This window comes from Zeus faber, assembly GCF_960531495.2.
Source record: "Zeus faber genome assembly, chromosome: 3".
Taxonomy (NCBI): Eukaryota; Metazoa; Chordata; class Actinopteri; order Zeiformes; family Zeidae; genus Zeus; species Zeus faber.
This window is the reverse complement of record NC_137190.1, coordinates 7057335-7081381: the sequence shown is the minus strand read 5'-3', so window position 1 is coordinate 7081381 and position 24047 is coordinate 7057335. Positions and strand designations below refer to the sequence as shown.

The following is a 24047-nucleotide window of genomic DNA, read 5'->3' as shown; positions in this document are numbered from 1 at the left end:
AGGAGGAATTTGCATCAGCACCATCAGCCGTCATCAGTTCTATACTGATGCAAAAAAAAGAAAGGAAAAAACAGACTGTTGCACAAATTGCACAACTCCCACAATGTTTCATTTATCGGTACAGTTGAACGCTAACTGTTCATTTTTGAGGTTTATTGCCGTTCAGTTTACCGTACACCTTTTTAGGTTTCTACTGTTTTCTCTTTGTCAGTTGTTTAGTCTTATATTTAATGCCTTGTCATTAGATTTATTGTTCGTTACCATTTTTTTCTTAACTTTGGCTTCACCTTTCTGGTTCACTGTTTATTACATTAGTTATTGCCTATGACCACATTTTACCGGTTAATTTTTTTTGGGTCTTTTTACGGGTTTTTTTCTGCTATTTTTAAGTTATATTTTTCCATTTTATTTTTTTAACATTACATTTTTCATTCCATTGCTTGATCATAATTGCCTATTTGTTTTATTTAAGCTATTGCTGACACTAAAATTTCCCTCCAGGTTGAATAAAGCATCCATCCATCTTCCAAAGTAAAATGTGTCTAATTTAAAACGGAGCACTGACCAGGTGAAGAAAAGCTGCATCTCTTGCGGAGTTTGGTCTGATCAAAGCGTGGCCGTCTCTACAGAAATAAAAGATTTGCCTGGACGGCATCATGGCGCTTCCTAAATCACACCTCAGACTCGGTTAAATCCTGGCAGGGCACGTGCCTCCGGTTTTAACAACCTGCAGGCCACTGCATGTGTGTAAGAACGATATCCAGCGCTTACGAACACAGAGAATAAATCATAAAATTAAAATTTGCCTAAGATCCCCCTCTGGATATGGTTGTTTAGTTCATGGTTGGTATCTCGTGCGCCATGTGACGTTCCCTAGCTCAACACGTGTGTCACTGACGTCCGTCTGTTGCTACTGAATTTGAACTTCCTTAAGCTTTTGTCCACCAGCCTCGCAGCGCTCACACAAAAGACACTTATTTTAAGAATCCACATTTTGCAATGTCTTATCTCCGGCGATGACAGAAGCTTTTAAACCCTTGTTTGTTGGGTTTAATGGTCACATTTTCTTCTTGACCGAGTCGAAAAAACAGCTTAAAGCAGAAGAAGAAACATGAAACAAATGTGCTTGTTTTTCCAATGTTTCTTTTTATTTTGAAGCCTACGTGGGTTAGCTCTAGCGGAGGTGCTTGTCCAGCCGGTCTGCGTTTGGGAGAAAGTGCGAGGGCCCCGCGCTGAGACCCCCAAACATCCCATAACTTAATACCAAACCATCACTGGAACACCAGGACACAAAAAAAGCCAACATAATGTAGACAACAGACAAAAATAAGACTGATGTATATGGCGTGTCATAAAGGGTTAGGAACCAAGTTTATGTCCAGTCGAGCCGTACAAACTAGAGACTATATAGAAAACAAAAAGCTCCCCACAGGTTAAATCACCCAAAATGTACTATTAAAAAAAAACAAAAAAAAAAAAACAAGAACCAACTTAAAACCAACCTACTTACGGTCCTCCTCACTAAAAGTCAGTCAAATTGTCATGAAAAACATAAAACAGAATGATTTTTAAGATGAAAATAAATTAAAAGACAAATTAAAAAATACTGTAAAAATTCTAATCATAAAAGGAAAAAAGAAAAGAAGAAACCTTAACTGAAAGCGCCGACATTTTGGAACGCTCGTAATAAACATCTTAAACAGAGGAAACAGGAAACGTACGAGCAGAGGGAACCAACAGGGAACGAACGTCAACCTCCAAGCATCGACACATGTCGTGACCGTGTTATTTCCCATTTTCAAACAGCTGATGAAGTGCGTCGTGCGTGATCAAACTCAAAGGAACAAATACACATCTTGCGTTACACCGCTGACCGTGACAGCTCACTTTTTGAAAGGTTTTAATACGGTCTCAAAACTCAAGAATATGATTCCCTGGATCCTGGTAACCTGGAAATATTAATCACATCATCAGAAAAATATTATTTTCAAAAATAGTATTTTTCGGGTTGTGGATCATTTGAATTATACAGTGAGAAGCTTAATTTTTATTTGCATGTATATATATATATATATATATATATATATATATATATATTTTGTGGTGAGAAACCTTCCTTTAAATGATCTTCCCACTGACATTTATGGCAAGGATTATCAGTAATACTTTCAGGGTTTTCAAGGAATCTAGGAAATAATACTTTAAAATTTTGAGACAATATTAAAATTCAAAAATAGAAGTAATCATCAGGAAAATGGTCAGGGTAATGTGTGACACCGGTACGGTCCTTTAAAAACCACTTAACATGCAGACAGACAGACCGACAGACAGACATATATATTCAGCAGGTCGCCACGCAGCTTGTGGTAGTGTCAGCGTCTGTCCACCGGGGGGACACACTCTGAGACGCTCAGCCAGCGAGGGGCGGAGGACAGCGTCTCCGGAGTCCTCCACTAAGGCACTGGGGTCCCAACCCTTCGTCCCTCCCCGCCCGGGCAGGTCCTTGTCCACCCTGGATGATGTGTTAACGTCGGGAACGTCCCGCTCGCTTTTATTTTAGGGACAAAAAAAAAAAAAAAAAAAAGGATTTGCCCGTGAGACGCTGTGTGTGGAGCTGACTGTCCGTCAGCTCAAAGCGTCCGCCTCCGGGAAGGGCGCGTCTCCGCGTCGGCAGCGAGAGCTCGGGGATAGGTCCTTGTGTACCGGTGGGCCGGCTGGACCGGTGGGCGGGGGCGGCGGGTGCGGGCGGTGACGGGGGTGGGGGGGTGGTTTCCATCAGGAAGCGACGGCCTGGACGTAGTTGGCGGGGTAGAGGCCCACCCGGCCGCTGCTCAGCTGGCCCTTGCACCAGCCCTGCTCGTCCTCCTCCCCCATCTTCAGCAGCTCCTCCCCTGGACCACACATGCACGGGGAGGAGGGGTTAGCTGACACACTTCAAATACCTAGAAATCATCCCCGAAACGTTGAACGCAGCCTCCCTCACGGCACGAGCCAGGATGAGCGCGTCCGTTCCTCCGATGAGACGGAGTCCCAAACCGTCCCCACCTCGCCCAGGTGGATGCTGGCTACACCTGGACCTGTCCATCTCTACCACTACCCCCCCCCCCCCCATTTCTTCTTCTCTACCTCCATCTCATAAGGATCTCCACTCCCTTTACCTCCATCTCATAAGGATCTCCATCCCCCCTAACGCTTCTCTTCCTCATAAGGGTGTGTGTGTGTGTGCACTAACATCTCCTTTTACACTTCTCTACCCGATAGATATGGCTCTCCATCCTCCTGTACTCTTCTCTAACTCCATCTCATCAGGACATCTACCTCTACTAATCCTTATTCCTATAGAAGGTTTAGCTGTGGCCGTTATACACAGCTGGTTCAACACTACCAACAAAATGTTCTAAGTCCCCCCCCACGTGAAGCAGGTCAGGAGAGCTGCTGTGAGGATCCTGCAGTGCTCACATCCCCCAACGAGGCCTGGACCAAAGTAACAAACACGTTCATTATGATCTGACCTGCTTCCTGGCCAGAGCCTCCCACGGCGCTGTTTGTTGACCTGTTTTTGTTGTAAAAAATAGTTTTGCAGATAACAGGATTTTTTTGTTTAACCGACAAAGATGAGATTTCATTCCCCCTGATGAAATCTATTTTCTGCAACATGACTCGGAGCCCATGAGGATTTAGGATGTATTGAGCTCTTCTGATACAAACCTTCTCGTAACGTGTGTGTAGATTATTGGCCAGTTGATCCAAGAGATTTTTTTTTTTTTTTTTAAGAAACACAAATCTCGTTCCTGTGGAGAAAAAGGTCATGCCCAACAGATTTACTGTGACCACACACGCGCGCGCACACACACACACACACACACACAGACACACACACACACACACACACACACACACACACACACACCCACACACGTGTGAATAAGACAGTAGCAGTCTTATGCCGTGACTGAATTTCCCTTCAAGAATCAATAGATTTTTACGTCGTCAGAATGAAGTCACAACCCATTAAAACGCACAGAAAGTAATAATATAAAGCAGAAAAACAAACAGAGTGTGAGTACAGAGGCAAAAAGGAAGTAAGATGTTTTTTTCTTTCTTACTTTCTATTATACACGCACTCACACACACCCACACACTCCTAGATTATGTTAATAAAAATGACATTACTGCATTCCCGCTTTAGCCACTTCTGAATGTCAAACTTTCCGTGAATCAGGTGGTTGAGCATTCAAAAACAGGTTGAGCCATCGTTGAGAACAACGCCCAGGGGCGACATTCCCAGAGGAGAGCGCGGGGTTTCAGAGAAGCCTCGTTCAGTTTCAGCTCCGAGAGCAAACTGAAAGTTAGTGCTCGGCCTAAAAGCATCCATTCAGCATTTCTGACTCCGTTTTGAGTCCCAATGATCATTCATTTTATCCCCCGCCAAAAAATGAATAAAGGATTGGCAGTTGGATTGCTTTTCACATTTTACACACCTCACAGTGAACTGTATGATTTATACAGTGGGAGTCACAAAGATCTGCGAGCATTATCTGCCATGCACGCTGAGGTGACTTGACTGTGTGTGCACATACGTGGTGTGTGTGTGTGTGTGTGTGTGCACATACGTGGTGTGTGTGTGTGTGTGTGTGTGTGTGTGTGTGTGTGTGTGTGTGTGTGTGTGTGTGTGTGTGTGTGTGTGTGTGTGTGTGTGTGTGTGTGTGTGTGTGTGTTGACGTGTGTAAATGATCTGCGCTTCAAGATGCCAGGGTTTGCAAACCGTAAGAATTGTAGGAGGTATGGTACGTATCCTACATCTGACATGTTTTAGCTTCTTTGAAATAACCATCCATCTCTGCAGGCACGAGTCGAGATCACAAAATAAATAAACAAGGGTTGAATCTGTCGTTGGAGCAGGGGCTGATTTTGCCGCATTATGACATCGCTTTCTGAGATAGACTATTAAATGTGGTGGCACACTAGCAGTCCGTCCACTGGTGTAGAAATCCACTTTTTACTACAGACCAGTGACAAATATGACACTTCGCAGTCTGATTATTATCATTATGTTGTTTTCAAAAGAGAGAAAATTTTGTACGCACCACTTTTCCGCACTTTATTTCCAATTGTATTATGGTAGGCTTGCATGCTATATCCTATATTTACACAATATAGAAACAAAATAATGTTTTTTAAAATACCGTAAAACATTTAATTACAAAATGCTCATGTGTATTTGTGCTTAGTGTTGCATAATACATTAGTGGCTAATAACAGGAAAAACAGTTTGAGTGGCAGACTGAAAGCGTAGAATTCAGATTGCATGTTGTGGCATCCCTGGTGCGTCTGTGTGTCTGTGTGAGTGGTTAGGAGGCATTAGTAGGGATTAATACCTGCTTTAAAGCTCAGCTCGTCGGCCTCCTGGCCCATGTAATCATAGAGAGCACGGACGGGCACGGCCTCTACCTTCTCCTCCACCTCCCCCACACCGTTCACCGCCAGAGCCTTCTTCGGGCTGTCCTCATCGGACCAGTCCGACGAATAGTCTTTTACTCTGGAGAGGAGAGAGAGTGACGTGGTCAGAGAGACACACGGTCAGGTAACCTTTATAGTGATGCTAAGGGTGTCAAGTTAAGGTGTATATATATTTTATTTATTTATTGGGAAAGCACAAAATATTAACCAGACTTAGATACAGTGACACCAGTGAACACTTAATAGGGTGATTTTAATGACTTACATGAAAGATTTAATTCAACCTCATTGGACAATTCTACACAATTGATCCACCTATAGTCAATACAGGATGTTGACAGCTGCAAAATGAAAAACATGTAAACAGTAATCGAAAAAACTAACAAAAAAAAGGACAGTATTAAAAATAAAAAAATAAAATCATACTTTGATACCTCGGTTCTAAAGAAGGATTCATCTCATGTACAGGAAATCTGTTTTGTTTCCTTCCAACGACCACTAGGGAGCAGCATTAGCCATAGAATGTCAATAAAATGACAACCTCAGCAAGTATATTGCAAAATGCATATTGAAAAATGTAGTAATTCAGTAATCCAATGAACATTATGAGTCATTACTAAATTACATTTCATTTCATGTGGTTACATTCCTTTGGGAGAATGGCTGCCAGGTTCAGATCTGTGAAAGAGCGGAGTCCTTTTTTTGGGGAAACTTGGAGCGTTCTCCGCAGGAGGTCCGGTGTTACGGTGCGTTCAGAGGGAGGCTGCGTTAATGGAAGAATTAACGGGAACGCGGGGAAAGGGTGCTTCTTTTGAAAAAAAATAAATAAAGAGTCCAAGCCCTCACACATGTCTGCAGTCAGGGAGGAACTGAGGCAGGCAGGCACGCACACACCGTCAGCGGTTTAGCTGGTAATTAGAGTGTGACGCATACTAGGCCCAGGATGTTAACTCCTCTGGGCTGGAAGAGAGCACGCGCACACGCACGCGCGCACGCACGCACGCACGCGCGCACGCACGCGCACAGGTGTTTAAAACAGGGATAATTATACTCTTAGTATTTAGGCTGGTGTGAATAGCTAACAGGTAGTTCTTGTTTTGAGACGACTGAATGAGCCAGAATAACTTTTTTTCCATAGACACACAAAGTTTGTTTATCCTTAAAAAAGAAAATGAAAAAATTATAATAACAAAATATATAGGGCACCATCCCGAGGGGGAGGGGGGGGGGGCGTGCAGAGGGAGCAAACATCGTCATCATATTTTAGGTCTCCTTATGGAAGGAAAGAAGTGCGTATGGAGCAGTGGAAAACAAATCTGTGCGTAACGGGGACACTCTCCCCCCGATCACCCCCTCTCCATGTGTCAGGCGCAGAGAATAATCTTAACGGGGCCACGAGGCGGAACGGGGCGCACGGAGAGCCGTGTTGGCGTACCATTCACACATGAAAATATATTTATGATTCCCATTATTTCTAATCCCCCAGTGAAATGTTATCCCTGTGCAGTGTGTAAGCGTCTATCTGTTTTATCCAGTTACTGCAATGCACATTGACTGACAAAAAACCCCCAAACAAAACCAAAAAAAAAACGCTCAACTTTTTCTGGCTTCTGACGGATTATTCGACTCGTCGACTTTCAGGGGGCAGCCCTAATTCACACACACACACCCGGCGATCATTCAGAACTTTTTTTCGCAGCTCAATATTTCCTATTCATGTTCCAGGAACAGGACCGGCCGGGCGCTTCCTACCTGCCCGTGTCCTGGATGGTGGGGGTGGGAGGAGCCTCCTCTGTGCCCGAGGAGACAATGTTGGTGAGGGTGACCACGTTCTCCTTGCAGTGCACGCTCTTCTCCTTCCTGCTGATGGAGCGGCTGGCCTCCGGAGACCACTCCTACACACACACACACACACACACACACACACACACACACACACACACACACACACACACACACACACACACACACACACACACACACACACACACACACACACACACACACACACACACACTTTTCTCTGAAGAGGGAAAAAAGCCGTTCGACCACATTGCCATTTGAAACTAATAATCAATTCGGCCAATCGGAACACACCCAGACTGAACAAAACAAAAACAGCCATGCCACCGCTGCCCCCCACGCAAAGACACACACACACACACACACACACACACGCACACACGCACACACGCACACACGCACACACGCACACACGCACACACGCACCCCTGACATAATAACAGGGTGCTGACAGAACTAGGTGGCTAGGGATAAGGTTACCACGTTTTGAAAAGTCACAATGCAGCACGAAATTTCCTGACTGTCCCAGATGTAAAAGGCACTCAGCGTCTGTCTGTGTGTGTGTGTGTGTGTGTGTGTGTGTGTGTGTGTGTGTGTGTGTGTGTGTGTGTGTGTGTGTGTGTGTGTGTGCGCATGTACGCGCCCTTGTGGGGGAGCAGGGGAGCTCCAGGACAATGGCTCTCTGTGTTGGTTGGAGGAGCGCTGTGGGGATGCCAGGAGATTCCAGAGAGGACAGAGGAGATCAACTTCTTCCTGCACCCCCTCCACCCCTCCCCCCTCCCTGCACTCCATTCTGACGGTCTTTCTATTCTACACTTCTCTGCTACCAGCACAGGGCAACTGCACCCACGGGTGCTCCCTAATTACTAGATATAAAAACATGCAGCCTGTATCATCGATGATTTTTCCATTGTTGTTGTCGTCGTTAATGAGCTGAATTAGGAATGTTATGTTCCTTCATTACACAGCTACAATGGGACAATCGCTATGAATAAATGAATTAAAGATAAATGGAATGTTTCTTAAAAAAACAGCCAACATCTTCAAACTCTTTCCAAGGCTGGAAACCCCCCCCTAAAGGAAAACACCTGAGCGTCATCTGACTGAATTGCAGAAACAGTGGAATTATCCTTTAAGCCGTCCATACTATACTGGCCTCCTATAAGCTTGTTTAACCCTCACGTACAGCGCTGTACAACCTTCATGTCGTCTCCTCCGCACTGATGTCGTGATATATGTACAATTTATCTCAACTCTGTGAGATAAGAGCAAAAACCTGGAAATACTGTAGTAGAGACGGCTTTACTGCAGCTTTCCACTCACCAAATACATGTTGCTTCTGTGTGTGTGTGTGTGTGTGTGTGTGTGTGTGTGTGTGTGTGTGTGTGTGTGTGTCTCAGGAAGAGGGTCTTTGGCTTGTTCAGTTAAACAACATTCCAAGGCCTACTCAAGACTCCCGCCACACAACAAGGCTTTCACTGGGAGCCTGTTTAAGATGCATTTTGCCGCTTTCAAACGCGTACATGCACGCGCGCACGCACACGCACCTTCGCAAACAGCTTTTCATTTACATTAAAATGTGGAGGAGTTGTGATGACATTTCTCCTTTTTGTAGAACAAAAGCAAACACAAACAAAAAAGTTACAGCAAATTGCTGAAAAATCTTTCGAAAAATAGTCCCGATCAGGAATGTGTTCCATGTGTGCGTGCGTTTCCCGCTTTACCTCAAATTGTGGCCAGTTCATGCTCATGCCGGGTCCGTGCGTGTTTCTCCACCATCTCAGATCCTCCATGTCGTTGGCAGCATTGATGCTCTGGCCCAGGTCCCGGTGCAGGCTCTTGAAGCTGTCGGACAAATATGAATCATGAGGTCACTTCCTGTTAGATCAAATTAAAAACATCTCTTTAAAGCAATATATCACAAACGACCTGAGTAGCAAGGCTCCAACTTGGTGTCTCCTCAGAATTTAAACACCATCTATGACTAACTTAAAGCTTGCTCAAAGTTAGTTAATCTGATTGGAATACGCACTGGCTGTTTTTATATTTTGTGACTAAAACCTAAAAAAAAAGTCCTCTAAATCAGTGGTTCCCTACTAAAAAAAAACATTAGCGGTCTGTGGTCATGTTTGTCTGAATTGGTTCTATTTAGTTTTTTAGGATTTCAGGCAATACATTAGAACATTTAGTCAGGGATTTCATTACACATCGTATTTGAATTGGTCTGGACTCTTTTTGGACCAATATTTGACTATTAGGAAACATATGCCTCAAATCATCCAAGGCCTTGAGATCCCTGGCGACCCCCTGTGGGGTCTGCCACGGCACCACAGGTAGGGAATCACTGCTCTAAATCAAGAGGCAATTCGGTGATCGTGGACTTAAATTCCTTCAGGTTCCACTGAAAGAGACAGCGCTCCAGATAATGCAGTTCCCTTCACGTCGTAACATTGATGTTTAACTTTATCAGTGTTTGCTCTGTGTCTGTCTGACGACTATTTGTCCCTGCTCCAGGCCTGTTTGCACAGAAATATAATATGCTCTTAAAAGCTCCAAAGAAACAAACACAAAACGGTTAAAACCAGATCTCTCCAAAGACCAGGAAGTTATTCCAATTCCCATAAAAGAAGTCCTATCGCTGTCGCTTGAGGGGTAAAACCATATCCACGAAAAAATGACCGAGCAGATTTGATGAGTGGCACACTCCCTCACCCGGGAGGCTTTGTGTCTGACTAAGAACGGAAGATCAATACCTGCTCTAACGAAATGCTTTCACAGTTTCTCATGTTTCCTTCAATCTGCAGCCACTTCAACATCAAGTGCAACAAATTAGAACACAAACGATTGAACCAACCAATTTCAGTGAATTTGCTTTTCCAAAGTACAATCCACGTATTTCTTTCATCAGAGATCGACCGAATTCCGCTCAATATTTGGACAGTGGTGTTGTTGTACTTCGGCAAACAGTTACATGTCACCATGGTAACTGTGAGAACTATGAAAGATGATAGTTAATGGAAAACCACAAGAGTTGTCCATTGACTCTTGTGCACACACACACACACACACACACACACACACACACACACACACACACACACACACACACACACACACACACACACACACACACACACACACACACACACACACACACACACACACCTCCTAGGACTGCACGACATTTCTGCAGGCCCTGTGTTTTGAGTCACCTTGGAAATAGTCACACTCCCATTCTTCAGTGTTTATTGCTTCTATTTAAGTGTGTGTGTGTGTGTGTGTGTGTGTGTGTGTGTGTGTGTGTGTGTGTGTCCCCTACCCCTCTCTGCAGGACAGGTCGAGGTGTGTGTGGATGTCCAGCAGCACCTCCTTGAAGAAGCGCAGCCTCTTGCGCTCGGCCTCCTGCGTCATGTCGAACACCTGCTCCATGTCCTCCATGTAGCGCGGGTTGCAGCGGTTCAGCTCCTCCAGCGCCTTCTGGTAGCGCTCCTTTTCCTGACGCACGCACGCACACGCACACGCACACGCACACGCACACTTAAATAACGTGCAGGGGCACATACACAGGTGAGGGGTTTTGCTTCACTCCCAAATCCTGAATAGTGATTCCATGTTTTCATAGAGAGGGAAAAAAACAAATTCTTCACAATTGACCTGCAGGCATTAGGTAAATCTAGTCTAAGGTATACTCTAAGACAATATTCATACCGGAACTGGCTAGAGGCTAATTTTGTCCCTGGTTTGAATTAATACATGACTGTAAATGCTTTTTAAATATGAAGTAAACTATTTTGTGTTTTTGCATTGGGAAGTCAGGGCAGAGAGCCTCTCAGTAACCGTCACTACATACTAAGCAGTACAGGCCTGGTCATGCCTAAAACACACAGGTATGTTGTGGTGGAGTACTTTGACACTTCCACGCTGAAAGAAGTGAGGCCATGCTTTGAAAAGGGTGTGTGTGTGTGTGTGTGTGTGTGTGTGTGTGTGTGTGTGTGTGTGTGTGTACGTGTTCCCTCTGCCGGCTCTGTGTAGGACACCTACACAGAGAATACAGAGAATGTGTGTTTACAGTGTTAGTTATGGATGATAATGCCTTTATATCTGTGTACTTATGATAAAGAATGTATGCTTAAAGTATTAAGACTGGCTGAGTACAGTCCTGTGTGTACCCTTTCCGCTTCCTGGTTGCAGCGCTCCACACGGGTGGTGTACTTGCGAACCTCCTCCTGCGACTTGGAGGGGTCAGACTTGGCGTGCGTTTCCCTGGTGATCGCCGTGCGCTCTTCCTTTCTGGCCAGGTGGTAGCTCTTCTTAGTAGAGTCCACCTAAACACACACACACACACACACACACACACACACACACACACACACACACACAGTCAAAATTTTCTTTCCTTTTTTATGACTTGACAATGGAAAACAACTGAATCACTCGTCACACACGTTAACGTTTGGCTTGACCACAACAACTAAACAATACAATAGGATTATTGATTTAGTATTTAAAAAATGTCAGAACTAAAATTGCAATACTATGTTAAGTAATGCAGTTTGGGAATGGAGCCGCCTCACCTCCTTCAGCTTGCGGACCCAGGGCTTCTGGGCTTTGCGGAAGCCGTCGTCGGCGTCCTTGGTCTCACGGAAGCTGCCCATCATCTGCTTGTGGAAGGCGTCCTTCTGCCAGACGCGCACCTTGTTGCTGTCTTCGGCCGCCAGGCGGTCGCGCAGCTCCATGTGAAGCTCGCTCAGATGCTCCGCCGCCTGCATGAAGGCGTGCCACGCCTTCTCCAGTGTGCCGTACTGAGGACCTGAAGGAGCAACACATGGTTTGGCACTTTGTTTCTGACCATCAAACATGAAATAGTTTAACGTGACATAAATCAAAGCACAGTGACCTGGCTTCTATTTGTGTATGCAGACAAATTTCCTCTTAGTGGAAAATTAAGGCCATTTCTCCCTATCTGTCTATCAGTCCATCCGGCCGTCTAACTTTCCATCAGTTTCTTGGAAGCATTTCAAATTATGTTTATTAGGAAATTTTAATTTCACTCACACGTTGTGCCATTGGATTATACGCAACGCCCGGCACTAACTTTTGGAAGTGGTTGCAAAGACTGACAAACTGGTTGCTCAATTCAAATAATTATAAGCAATTAAAAAAGAAACACATTTTAACGTAATAGAAACGAGAAGTAAGTTAAATAAGAAAAACAACCCTCACACGCCCACCCTCCTATTATAGCTATCAAAGGAAGAGGCCACGTGGCGAATTTGTGTTCCAATTTTCCTGGACTTAATTTGTCGATCCATTCTGTTTAGCCGATACATGTTGTGGTCGGATGTTTCTATGTGTATGTTTTTCCATGAACATGTTTGTTTCACCGGTGGTGATTCCCCCCCTCTTGGAGTAGTAGTGATGATTAGTTGTTTATAGACCAAAACATGGTCCAATCGTTCTCCAAGGAGGGGGATTGGTGGTGGTTCTGTGCAACAAAAAAGCTGTGCTCTTGACATCCCACAGAGTTATTGCAGCAGCTCTTGATGATTAAAGAATGAATGAAGAGTGGCAATACAGGTTGAGAAGTTGAACTCCACTTGCAGACCAACTCTGTCCTAGATGCAATGGCACAAATACTCTCCGTTGTATGCCAAGCATGCTGACAGCACAGGTTATATAAAATAAATGAATAGAACTTGTGGTGATGCCCTGGTTTTGTCTGGACCGTGTGCGTGCGTCAGTTTTTTTCCCCGTGTACCTTTTTCCACCGTGCCCCTCCACTTCTTGGCCCAGTCACTGAGCTGCAGGGCGTAGCTCCTCTCGATCCGCGCCCGCTCCTGGAAGCAGCTCACCAACTCATTGCACAACCGGTGGCCGTCGTCGATGCGCTTCACCGTGCGCTTGTAGTTCCCCGGCTGTGCACACGCGCACACACACACACACACACACACACACACACACACACACACACACACACACACACACACACACACACACACACACACACACACACACACACACACACACACACACACACACACACACACACAAAACAATTCAATGTTTCACCAGAAGACATGGCTTAGAGCAGTATGTTCTCCAAACAGGAAACGCACCCATAAAGCGTATTGTGAATGACACAAAATGTGAATATCAATATCTTCATTACAAAGCAATGAGTTGACAAGTTTCTATTTAAAGAGGGAGGGAGAGTGAGGAGAGAAGACGGCCAACTGTGCAACTAGAGGTGTGTGCGTTTGCTGTGAAGCCATAAAGTCAGTCAGCAGGGACTCATTATGTGACTGTCTATTTAAACAGAACACGCCACAGCTTCGCCTGCTCCAACAACACCGCTCCAACACCGCCGCCGACGGCTGCTCGATAGATTCACTCTCGAGCGCTCTGAAGCATATTCACAAACTCCTTCTAAGAGCGCGAAACCACGCAGTGTTGAGTTGGCAAAGTGGCCGACAAGATGTTTTGCTCATTATCACAGATTCTGTGGTTGGCACTGTGGATGTGAAAGGCCTGCCTGGTGGTGTGCGAGTGTGTGTGTGTGTGTGTGTGTATGTGTGTATGTGTGTGTGTGTGTGTGTGTGTGTGTGTGTGTGTGTGTGTGTGTGTGTGTGTTCGTACCTCCCAGAAGCTGTCACTGCTCCCCAGGTCACTGAGGTCTCCGTTGGAAGACATTTTGGGGTCTTCCTTACAGCACGGAATGATGGCGGCTAAATGAGATGCTGGAGACAACGAGGAAGGAAGGGGACAAGCAGAGAAAGAGGTTTAAATTAAACTTGCAAGTACACATTAGGAACTGGAATTGCAGTTGCTTGGGTTTAACAGAATCCAAATGGACATTTCAGTGAACAGCAGAGTATTTGGAGGAATTTTGAAGGAGGATCGATTTTTCCATAGACTTCAGAGACTACCAGCTGTGACAGAAGGCAATATTATAGTTTGTCTCCCAGTGGCATTGTATCATCATGAAATGAAGATATTGCAATCCACAATTTAGTATTCTTAATAACGCAAGAAAAACTCCACGTGAGGTCTGACTTTACATCGCCATATAGTTAAATTAGGGCTGGACGATATAAACAAAATCCAATATCACAATATTTTGGACAGATGCCTCAATATTGATTGTTTTAGTAAAATTATTTATGATTATGGAGATAAACTCCCCCAGTCTCCTTCAGTCCTAGGATCCATCCCCCACATTAGACTCTTTAAACCGCCTTGTGATAGAGCATAAAGGTATGTGATATAATGACATAAGCAATAACGCCAAAACCAGAGATTTCCCACAGGCTGAAATTGGTTCCCCGCAGCAGAGTACAGTGCTGCTGCACTGCAACATGGTCCTGATCAGCTCCAGCTCCCGGAGCCATCTCCAAGACTGCCAAGTGGGCAGGGATCCTCTCCCACATGCTGCCCACAAGGCTGGCTCTCCCTACAGCTGGCCAGATGGTTGTTTTTCCCTTTGCACACAACTGAACTGTTTGTGTACACACACACACACACACACACACACACACACCCTATGCAAACACAAAGGCTTCCATTCATTAATCGTGGTACACAAATATTTGTGTATCATGATATTAAAGTTTTTTCTATTTTTTTTTACAGTTTACTGGATAATAAATGTGTTTATTAGAATCCCACTGCTCATTACATATTCTCAAAATCAAATTTGTAAATAGAGCCTTACAGTAGGGATAGCTAGCACTATTAGGACGAGCCTCTTTCCAGTCTCCAACCCATTAATGATGGTAATTCAAACGGCCATCCATGCCACAAACTGGGAAGCATGGTCCTGGATTAGACAGTGGATAGCAGGATCTGTTGGGTCGAATGCTGCTGAACCGTGTACACAGTTCACAGTGACCTCACCTCTCCGTACTCTATACATCCACTTCCTCACTGACGCAGTCCCACTGAAGGACATTGGAGGACCAAGGCCAAGCCAGTTCCTGTGCCAGACACAACAACCTGAGAGGGAAGAGCAAGCTGCTGCACAAGGCTGTGTCCTATATTCCTCCTTATATCAAAGCTCTAATACACACTGAATTGCTCGGAGCCAAGGCTACGATCTAAACTGCAGCTCACCCTCCATTTGAACTCTGGAGCTAAAATGGAAACAGCCATGGCCACAGCGCACAATGGCAACCCCACAATAGGAAAATTAAGCTATAAAAGTCTTTTAAGAAAGGGCTTGTTGGTTAAAGCTGGCACAATGTACGCAGCATGGCATGCCTGGCTCATTATCTAAGGCCTATAATACAGAGTGACCTGCTGGGTGAAATAAGAGAACAGCACCAGAGGAATGACATGGTAGCGCCGAATGACCTTTGAACAACTTTAGGTTTGGCTTATTTCAAACAGGTTTTTTTTTTGGCTAAACCATGAGAACATAACAAACAACTGGTGGTTTCAGGCCCTTGTACGACATGCAAAGTTATTGCTTAACTCCTTAGGCGAACATTTATTTTGGCTTTTGAAGCAAGTAGGTGTTAAGTCAGCAGGCCAAAACTTTCATGAGCTCTTAAAGAGCTTGTGGGAGTGGTTCCAAACTGAGCTCATGTAATTAACCGAGACAAAAATCACTAGTATTGCCACGGTAGACTAGACAATATGATAGGAAAGGACATGTGCAGACTTGCACAACCGGCTAAAAGTAGACCTGAATATGGAGCCAGTGTGTGTGTTTGTATCTCAGGGAGTGATTAGTGATACTCATGTGCAGACACCCTCACAGCTGATCCACAGTATTTGACATCTCTCTCATGCTCCAATGAATTCCTTTCAGTGTGAGTTTTACTTCTTTCTCCTCACTGTACTGCTTTAAGGACAAGGGTACGCAAAACGAAAGACCCGATTGCATATATGTGAACCTGTGCATGCTCATAAGGTTCGCCAGCAAAGGCGTCTTCTACCAATATTCTAGAACATGAGTGAGTGAGCATGAGAGGCTCACTTCACCAGAACATGTTAATTACTCCGGACCAGAAGTGGGAGTGACATAAGGAGCAGTTTCTACCGTCATCCTGTTCTGTAGAACCACTGTAGAACCTTCAACACAAACACACCCTTCCAAGTGCACTGGAGCCTCAAAACGTCCAGAATTGGACTCAAAGCAAGATCGCTGAACTTTTCCAGACAAGGAGTAAAAAAACAGAGATGGGTTCCCAGGTTCACATGTAAGAGGCAGGCAACCTGAGAGCAACGACAGTCTGAGCAGCCTGCAGCAGTAAAGGGATTAGGCTTTGTGCTGTCCAATATACCAACAGACAGGAGGCCAGTCCTCATTAGTCCCTGGACTAGGTCAGTGTCCTGGCGTTCACACTGAGAGCCCGCTTCATACTGCGGACCTGCTGCCAAACAGCGTGCCTGCCACCAGGTCCAGCCAAAGCCTCTGCCTTTACACGTACGGATAAGGCTGCTGCAAATTCTCCAAGGTTAATACATAGACTGAATGAATGAGTTATTTACCGGGGTAACTCTGTGACATGTTACAAGATTATTTTCACCTCTATGGCAATAATTAAAAAATCCTAATGTCTCAACAACTTCTAATCAAATTTATATTTTTTTTTTTTGTATATTATAGTTTGTGTATATCAAGTAAGCACAGGCTAAACAGGTGTGCAAACTACAAATATGCAATCAAGGAAACATTGGAACACAGTCAGGCCAAAATAATATGGTAAAATTAGTAAATATGGTTAAGATTGCAACAACACAATTTTTTTTCGACTATGTGCAACCACTTAGAACCTCCTTGTGGGAATTTGTGGGTACTGTATGAATACTGAATTTCTGAGCCATGTACAAAATGAGCAGAGAATCGTGCATCATCCGATCTGTGTATCCCACTACTTTTGCAGATAGTTTCAAACAGCATTACTGCACACATACAGACACTAGATTACCTTTCGTTCCTTGCTGTCAGCCACAGACCTTCTTTGAACAAGCCCTCCTTGCTCTACTCTTATCCATCGCTTTGTGCGAGCAGACTTTTACCGACCACCATTCTCCTCACCTTTTTTCCCCAAATACTGTACATATTCAACTATCAGATATATTCAGCAAGCTTATCACCTCAGAAAATATTTCAGCTGCGAGACACATCAGCATACTGTCCTTGGTTTAATGAGGGGAAGAAAAAAAATAAATAAAAAAAAAAAAAAAAAAAAAAAGGTAGAGTGCGTGTTGAGTAGCCATGCAACGCCCATCCACATTCACAGATCCCACCCACCCTCCCATGGCTGTTTGTGTGTGTGTGTGTGTGTGTCCATACGGAGGATGTTTATGTTCCCTTGGTCAGTGACCACATACTTGGGTTCATTTCCCTCAGTTTAACCCCTCTGAGACCTCAGGCCACGCAGGAGGGCAGGGCCCCACTGGAGCCTGTGTACAGAGACCTGCAGGGGTAAAAAAAACAGAGGAGGTGAACGTGGGCTAACTTGATGGAAAGAAACTATGGGATGAGGCTCCTTTAGAAGAGGCACATATAGCAGGATGGGGCCAGGACGGGGCCAGGACAGAGCCAGCGTCCAATTCGGGAAGAGAGATGTGTATCCAGAGGGCTTGGATAAAAAGAAACTTAGAGCCTTTATTTAGAAATAAATGAAATTCCCATGATATACTGTATACTGTACTGTACAATATAACAATAAAAACAACTACCATCACATATAAACCATATTATAGTGATACAAATTTGCTGAGTTCAGCAACCAGATATTTTTCTACTACCACTGGTAGCCTGAAGACATTGGCCTAATCCAGTATATTAATCATACCGTGGTATCCAGAACCAAAAGTGAATGAAGAATTTTAACTCTGTGGTTTCCGCTGAATTCCACTGCAGGCCAGGAAATAATGTGGGATGGTAGCTCAGGAGGTAGAGCTGGTCGTCTAGTAATCTAAAGGTTGCTGGTTTAATCCCAGGCTCCTCCTGCTAGCATGCTGTAGTGTCCTTGAGCAAGACACTTAATTGCTCCGGATGGCTGTGTCCGTCGGTGTTTGAATAATTGTAAGTCGCTTTGGATAAAAGCGTCTGCTAAATGTAATGTAATAATGTGAGACTCGACCTCCCGTCGCTGGTTCGGGGAGTGGGATGCCCAGCTTTACAAGTGCCGCTAGAATGTCAAATTTACCTGACAGCCACTAGCAGAGCCGCTGAAATAAATGAGCGAGTGATGCTCACAGTTTAGCAGTGATGCTTCTAGTGGGGAACGGCGTGCTGGGGGATGCATTCTTATTACCTAGCAGAGAACAGTTTACAAGCCACCCAGACACAGTTGGGTGCGGGGGAAAATGCTGTTGGGGGTAAATAACCAAGTTTAAGAACGGTTATGTCACACACAAAACACATCCAAGAATACCTTCTGATGTGGTTACTGGATCACAACTTACAGCCATGTGGAACTAGTTTCTATTGCTTGGAAACGAAGGAAACACGCATTATGTGCAGCAACCAAAATACACGTGTCTGGGGGTTGTGCGTGCGCGCACACACACACACACACACACACACACACACACACACACACACACACACACACACACACACACACACACACACACACACACACACACACACACACACACACACACACACACAACAGCTTACAGCAAACACTAGAGCATTTGATCACAATCTGGAGGAGGTGGGGGCATGTGACAAAGAGTCGTAGATACAGACACAGACAGAGAGAGGGAGATTCTGGCAGTGGGTTTAAGCAGAAGTGGGTCAGGGCAGGCAGGACAGGGGATGGGGGGAGGAGACTGGGGAATGTAGGGCCGAGAAGGGAGGAGGGATGGAGGAGAGGCAGGTCCAGAGCTCAAAAGCCCACTGGAAACTCATGGTCATTAATCTGATTAATGTCCACCAACAGTATTGCTGCAGCCTACATCCATGAGGGCCTGCTGCAATGTTTGCCAACTAGTGGAATCCTACATCAGTATTGTTGACAGAGGGTGGTAAAAGTATTGATCAGAGGTATGGTTCCAAGCATTGAGCATTTCCTATCAAATCCTATTAATAATCCATAAACCACAATGATGTAATTTTTAAATCCAACCACACAGATAGATCTGCCAGCTCTGACAGGAACCCCTGTACCTCAGTACTTCCAGTTCTACTTATTTTGAGGATAGATGGAAACTTCACAACATCACAACATCTTATATTTACTTTTTCAACAAGTACTGGAAGGAAAATTACCTGAAAGTTTATTTAGTTGAAAGCCAATGCTAAGCCCTGTATTCTGAAAGTAAAATCATCCGGCCTCTTTGGATGAGCCATACCGGTATTTAAAAAAAAAAAAAAAAAAAAGAATGAAATACTATATTCGGATAGCACTTCTTTCTTTCTTTCTTTCTTTCACAGTGTTCAAAGGCAGCTTCAGCGGTCCCTTCATATTCAAGCTTGGGAAATGGCACTGTCTCTTTAATAAGTTTGGCACTATGCTATCCAACCCATTGTGGTGTTTGGCTATGAATGGGGTTCCTTAAGATGCCAAAGAGGACTTGATGATGAATGCTGTCGCAACCTCCTTGTTGTGGTGAATGTGTTCAAATGTTGTGTGTGTGGTGTGGTGGTGTGGTGTGTGTGTGGAGTGTTGAGATGACCAGAAGGATGACCAGAGTAGGCCCTTAAGACCTTCATAGAGAACTCTTCCACGTTACAAAAGGGGGACCTCAAATCACAGCAAAAACATGTGCCCTCAAGCAAACGTAGACAGTAGCAACATGACTGAGGACGCTATAAAAATAAAACATTGGTGACAAATTAAATGTAGACATCAACCCAAGGGTGCAAGTACAGGAAAGAGGTTTAAGCGTTACATTATGAGGGTGATGATGTGATAACTAACATTACGGTGCACCATGAATTATAAATCCCGACAGAACCAGAGAAAGTACACACAGGTCTGCACGTTGTAAAAGTAGATCTCTACAGTAACACCAAACGCTTACCTTGTTAGAGATGAAAAGGGAGATGGACAGATGTCCCAGACGGAAGACAGGATGTGTCTTCAATGGCCTGAGAACGTGACAGGAAGACAAAGCGGCCGCCCACAGAAACGGATGGACAGAGGGAGAAAAGAGGGAGCGACAGGGAAACAGAGGGCAGGTTTGTTAAAAAGCCGTTTGGGCAACAGCGGCGCGGTTAGATCCCCGCAGCTCAGACCGTGGTAACAGGCAGGATGATGTTAGTCCACAAATTTCCAAATGAATCAGGCAGGTTTCTGACAGTGCCAGTTATAGGAGCCGGTGCCATGAGGTGCCAAATTCTGGGAGTCGGAGTGAAATGCCACACATTGGATTGCAGGGCAAAAGGATAATGAGGAGGACCGGAGAGCAGCGCCCCCCTGCACGCGGAGGGCACAAGAGTTACCTCACACCTCTAAAATGACCGGGCTTGGAAATAACTAGTGGAGAGGAGGGGGACAAATTATCTGTCAAGGGGGTGTCAAAGCATCACGAGTCACAAGTTCCTTTGAAAAGCATCACCCACAGCAGCAGTGTATCACGAAAGCACCCGTTAGAAGATCAGATAAAGCGTTCACCAGCAATGACAATGGTTAAAAAAAAAACCCACGGAGCATTTAGTGGTCTAATTGCGGAGGGAGTGAACGATTTAGAAAAGCGGTTAGTTTTATGAACAGGTAAAACATAACGACACCCTGATGGCAACGAAGAAAAGAATGTCCAGGAGGAGCCAAAATACTCGCTGCTTTCTGGAGGATTTGTTGGTTGCAAAAATAATCCAGAACCCTTGGTTTCCCTCCGGTGATGTTAGGACGGATTTTAACAATGGTGTTCAGGTTGTTTCTGTCTTTTACTGTGAGGCTGTGAAACCAGCAGATAAAAAGAAAAAGTCAGGAGACTCAATAAAAGATTGATAAAAATGACAGAGGATGACAGGACTGGGTAAATAATTTAGTTTGCAGAGAAGGTGAATTCTCTGCTGCCCCTGCTTCACAACAGCCTCAGTGTTTACATAAGGTGATCATCGAAAACAGTGCCCAAATATTTGTATGATGTAAAAATTTCCACACTTGCATTACGCATGACGCAGTCTTTGGCTCCATCTCTGTTACGTCTAAAATCAATAATCACCTCCTTGGTTTTAGTCACGTTTAAGTCCACATTGAAACAGGAGGCAAAAGATCCTGCCGCTTCATAAGGTGGTCTCCATGCCGGGATGCCCTCCGATAGCAGGTCTGGTGCAGCCATTTACTGACTAAATCTCAGTATGCACACACGGAAGGGAGAAATTTCAACCCAAAAAAGAAAAAAAGTAGAGAAGAAGAAGAGTGCGTCTTAAATCCAAGCCTGCCAGAGGCTCGTATTTCTAAACCACATCAGTGGCGCCATGATGGGCCGGCACAGCTTCCAATGCCAGCCCGACAGAACAGCTTCTGAGGGGGGATCCGCAGCGGGCCCGGGCCCTGCTGCACGTTGCATCGAGTGGTGCCAAAGACTTAACCCCAAAACCATTTCCTTTCATACTTATATTTGTCTCCATTGTGGCTTGTCTAACCCTTGTGTTTTTTTTGGGAAACTGTAAACATAAGGCACTCAAGACAAACCCCAAGCTGGGGATTCACACTACTCATTCATCCTTTCCCTGCTGATACCAATTTGGAATCCTAAACTTTTGAGTATTGGCCAGTGCCAAGTAACGATCCAAGCCACTGCTCAACGGTACAGATTTCAACTTAGTGTGGGGTCTTACAGGACAGAATAACGTTATGTACAGATTATCTTTTTTTCTTGGTGAATATATCAAGCATAGTTCTTTGTTTTAAAAAAAAAAAGCAGGCGATCAAGTTGGTTTCTTTGAGAGCTGCCCCTTGAAAGTCAAGTCGAGTCGAGTCATCAGTCGGAAACCTGTCAGGCAACTGAGATTCCTAAAGTCGAACAGTCGTTATTTATTTAGTTTTTTTCTGTCTGTGCATTACGATAACAGGATCACACACACTGAAGCTTACAAAATGCACAGGGATAACATTTCAACGGGGAATTATAAATCAGGGGAAATATATATATATATTATTATTATTATTTATTTATTTATTTTTAATCACGAAGAGCGTCGTCCTGTCACACTCTCCGTGCGCCCCGGTCGCCGTGGGAGGAACGGGGCACGACCCGTGGCCTCGTTGCGATTATTTTCTGCGCATTACGCACGGAGAGGGGGGCGATCGGGGAGAGAGTCAGCGAGAAAGTTTCACTCCACGCGCACTTGCTTCGTTCGAGGAGACGTTAAATACAATAACCTACATCGAAAAGGCCCTGGACGACCGCCCATCGGAAGAGCCACCCCCCACCACCACCACTCCACCGCCGAATATTCGCCCTGAAACAGCCGAACCCGGTTCGACTGACACAATTGTGAGCCTGGTTCAGGCCTGGTTTCATTGAACATCCGTCGTGTTGGACGGGGTTACGTGTGGCTCCTCGTTTACGTAGTGAGGGTGTCCTGCGACACTGGCACCACACAGCAGCACCCTGGAGATGGGGAGCTCGACACCAAAGACCGGCAGAGTGAAGGTTTCGAAAAAAACGGCATCCTTCGTTCCTCATCTAATGACCCGCCCGCCCCTCTCCCCAAAGAACCCTCTCTTCTCGTCAACCACGGTATGTAAGCAGAGCTCTGCAAAGCACCTTATATTCCACTTCCTAACCAACTGCTTTGCACCGTGCGCCGCCAGAACGCCAGCACAGCGGGGACATCTCCCCGAGTGGCTGCCCTGGGAGAGGTGGCCTCCAGCGCGCCGCACTGGCGTATTTCGGCTTTCTACGAAATTCCAGGCGGGGCGGCAGAAGGCTCCGGCCCGCCGCCGCCGGGGGTGTGCGCGCCATCCGGCAGGAGTCCGGGCTCTCCCCCCCTGTCCGCACGCCGCGGGCACCGCCCCAGCAACCCAGCCGAATCCGGTTCATACGTCACGGGGTGAACCGGGACCGAGTCGGGGCACCACGGCGGTTTCGGATGAACTGTTTCTGTCGATTAACCATCGGGACACTCGAAAAGCGGTGATCCGTAACGTGGACATTGTGACCGGGGACGCGGCGGCGGGGATGAGAAAAGCCATAACGGTCCACGGCGGTCGGGGAAACGCGTCGCTCCGCCGTAACCGCACGCACGCCGAGGGGCGGAATCGAACGACGTCGCGGTGTGACGATAAGCAAGCCCCCAGACGCGTCTCGGGCGATGTGTCAACTCAGTATCGATCACGTCGCGACGCGACACTGCGATATACTCGATATTACGTTGACACATCGCCCGCACGTATGTCGGCAAAACCTGTGTTTGTCTGAACGTTTAATCACATGACAGATGAACACACCGACCTCAGTTACGTCCCTCACTTACCTGTTGCTCTACTCCGCCCGGGCCCGGTCCCTGCGGCTGATTCGAACCCCGTTGCCCCCCCTCAAAGCTCCCCAGGGTCCGGCGGTGTCCGTGGAACTAGCGCGACACGTCGTGTTCGTTGAGTCGCTTAACCTCTCAGCCGACACGCCGTTCGCCAGCGAGCCTCCCCACGGCCATTACAACCCCCGGCGGCGGCTCCGTCGGATTCACCACCACATGCTCGCCCGGCGCCCTCCACCTTTTTGGGGTGTTGTTTTTTGTTTGTTCGTTTGTTTGTTTGCTTGTTTTGCTTCTCTTCCTGGTATCCGTGGAAGCGCAGCGGTAGGAGGGGAGACTTGTTCCACGCACCGTGGGCACCGGTTCGTCCGGTCCGCGTCGTTCGCTCGCCGTG

At 45.7% G+C, this 24047-nt stretch overlaps 2 protein-coding genes across 3 annotated transcripts in view; both read right to left on the bottom strand.

The window, feature by feature from the left end:
• LOC307228330 (high choriolytic enzyme 1-like) overlaps positions 1 to 2776 on the bottom strand; it is a gene marked incomplete at both ends in the record, with an annotated part of 7144 nt that extends 4368 nt beyond the window's left edge. The window contains one exon of the mRNA XM_079997968.1: positions 2620 to 2776. Coding sequence (XP_079854094.1) covers positions 2620 to 2776 — 157 coding nt within the window. The remainder of the gene's footprint in view (positions 1 to 2619) is intronic.
• On the bottom strand, positions 1134 to 24047 carry pacsin3 (protein kinase C and casein kinase substrate in neurons 3). Of its 2 annotated transcripts, XM_079998262.1 has the most exons (11): positions 23657 to 24047; positions 20251 to 20317; positions 13900 to 14000; positions 13022 to 13178; positions 11838 to 12073; positions 11433 to 11588; positions 10583 to 10758; positions 8988 to 9108; positions 7213 to 7355; positions 5379 to 5539; positions 1134 to 2891 (listed from the first exon to the last, which is right to left on the bottom strand). In XM_079998262.1, exons 3-11 carry the CDS (start codon positions 13951 to 13953, stop codon positions 2776 to 2778), a joined length of 1320 nt encoding a protein of 439 aa, XP_079854388.1. In that variant the 5' UTR covers positions 13954 to 14000; positions 20251 to 20317; positions 23657 to 24047; the 3' UTR covers positions 1134 to 2775. The 2 variants fall into 2 exon arrangements, with proteins under 2 accessions (XP_079854388.1, XP_079854389.1); XM_079998263.1 differs by lacking the exon at positions 20251 to 20317.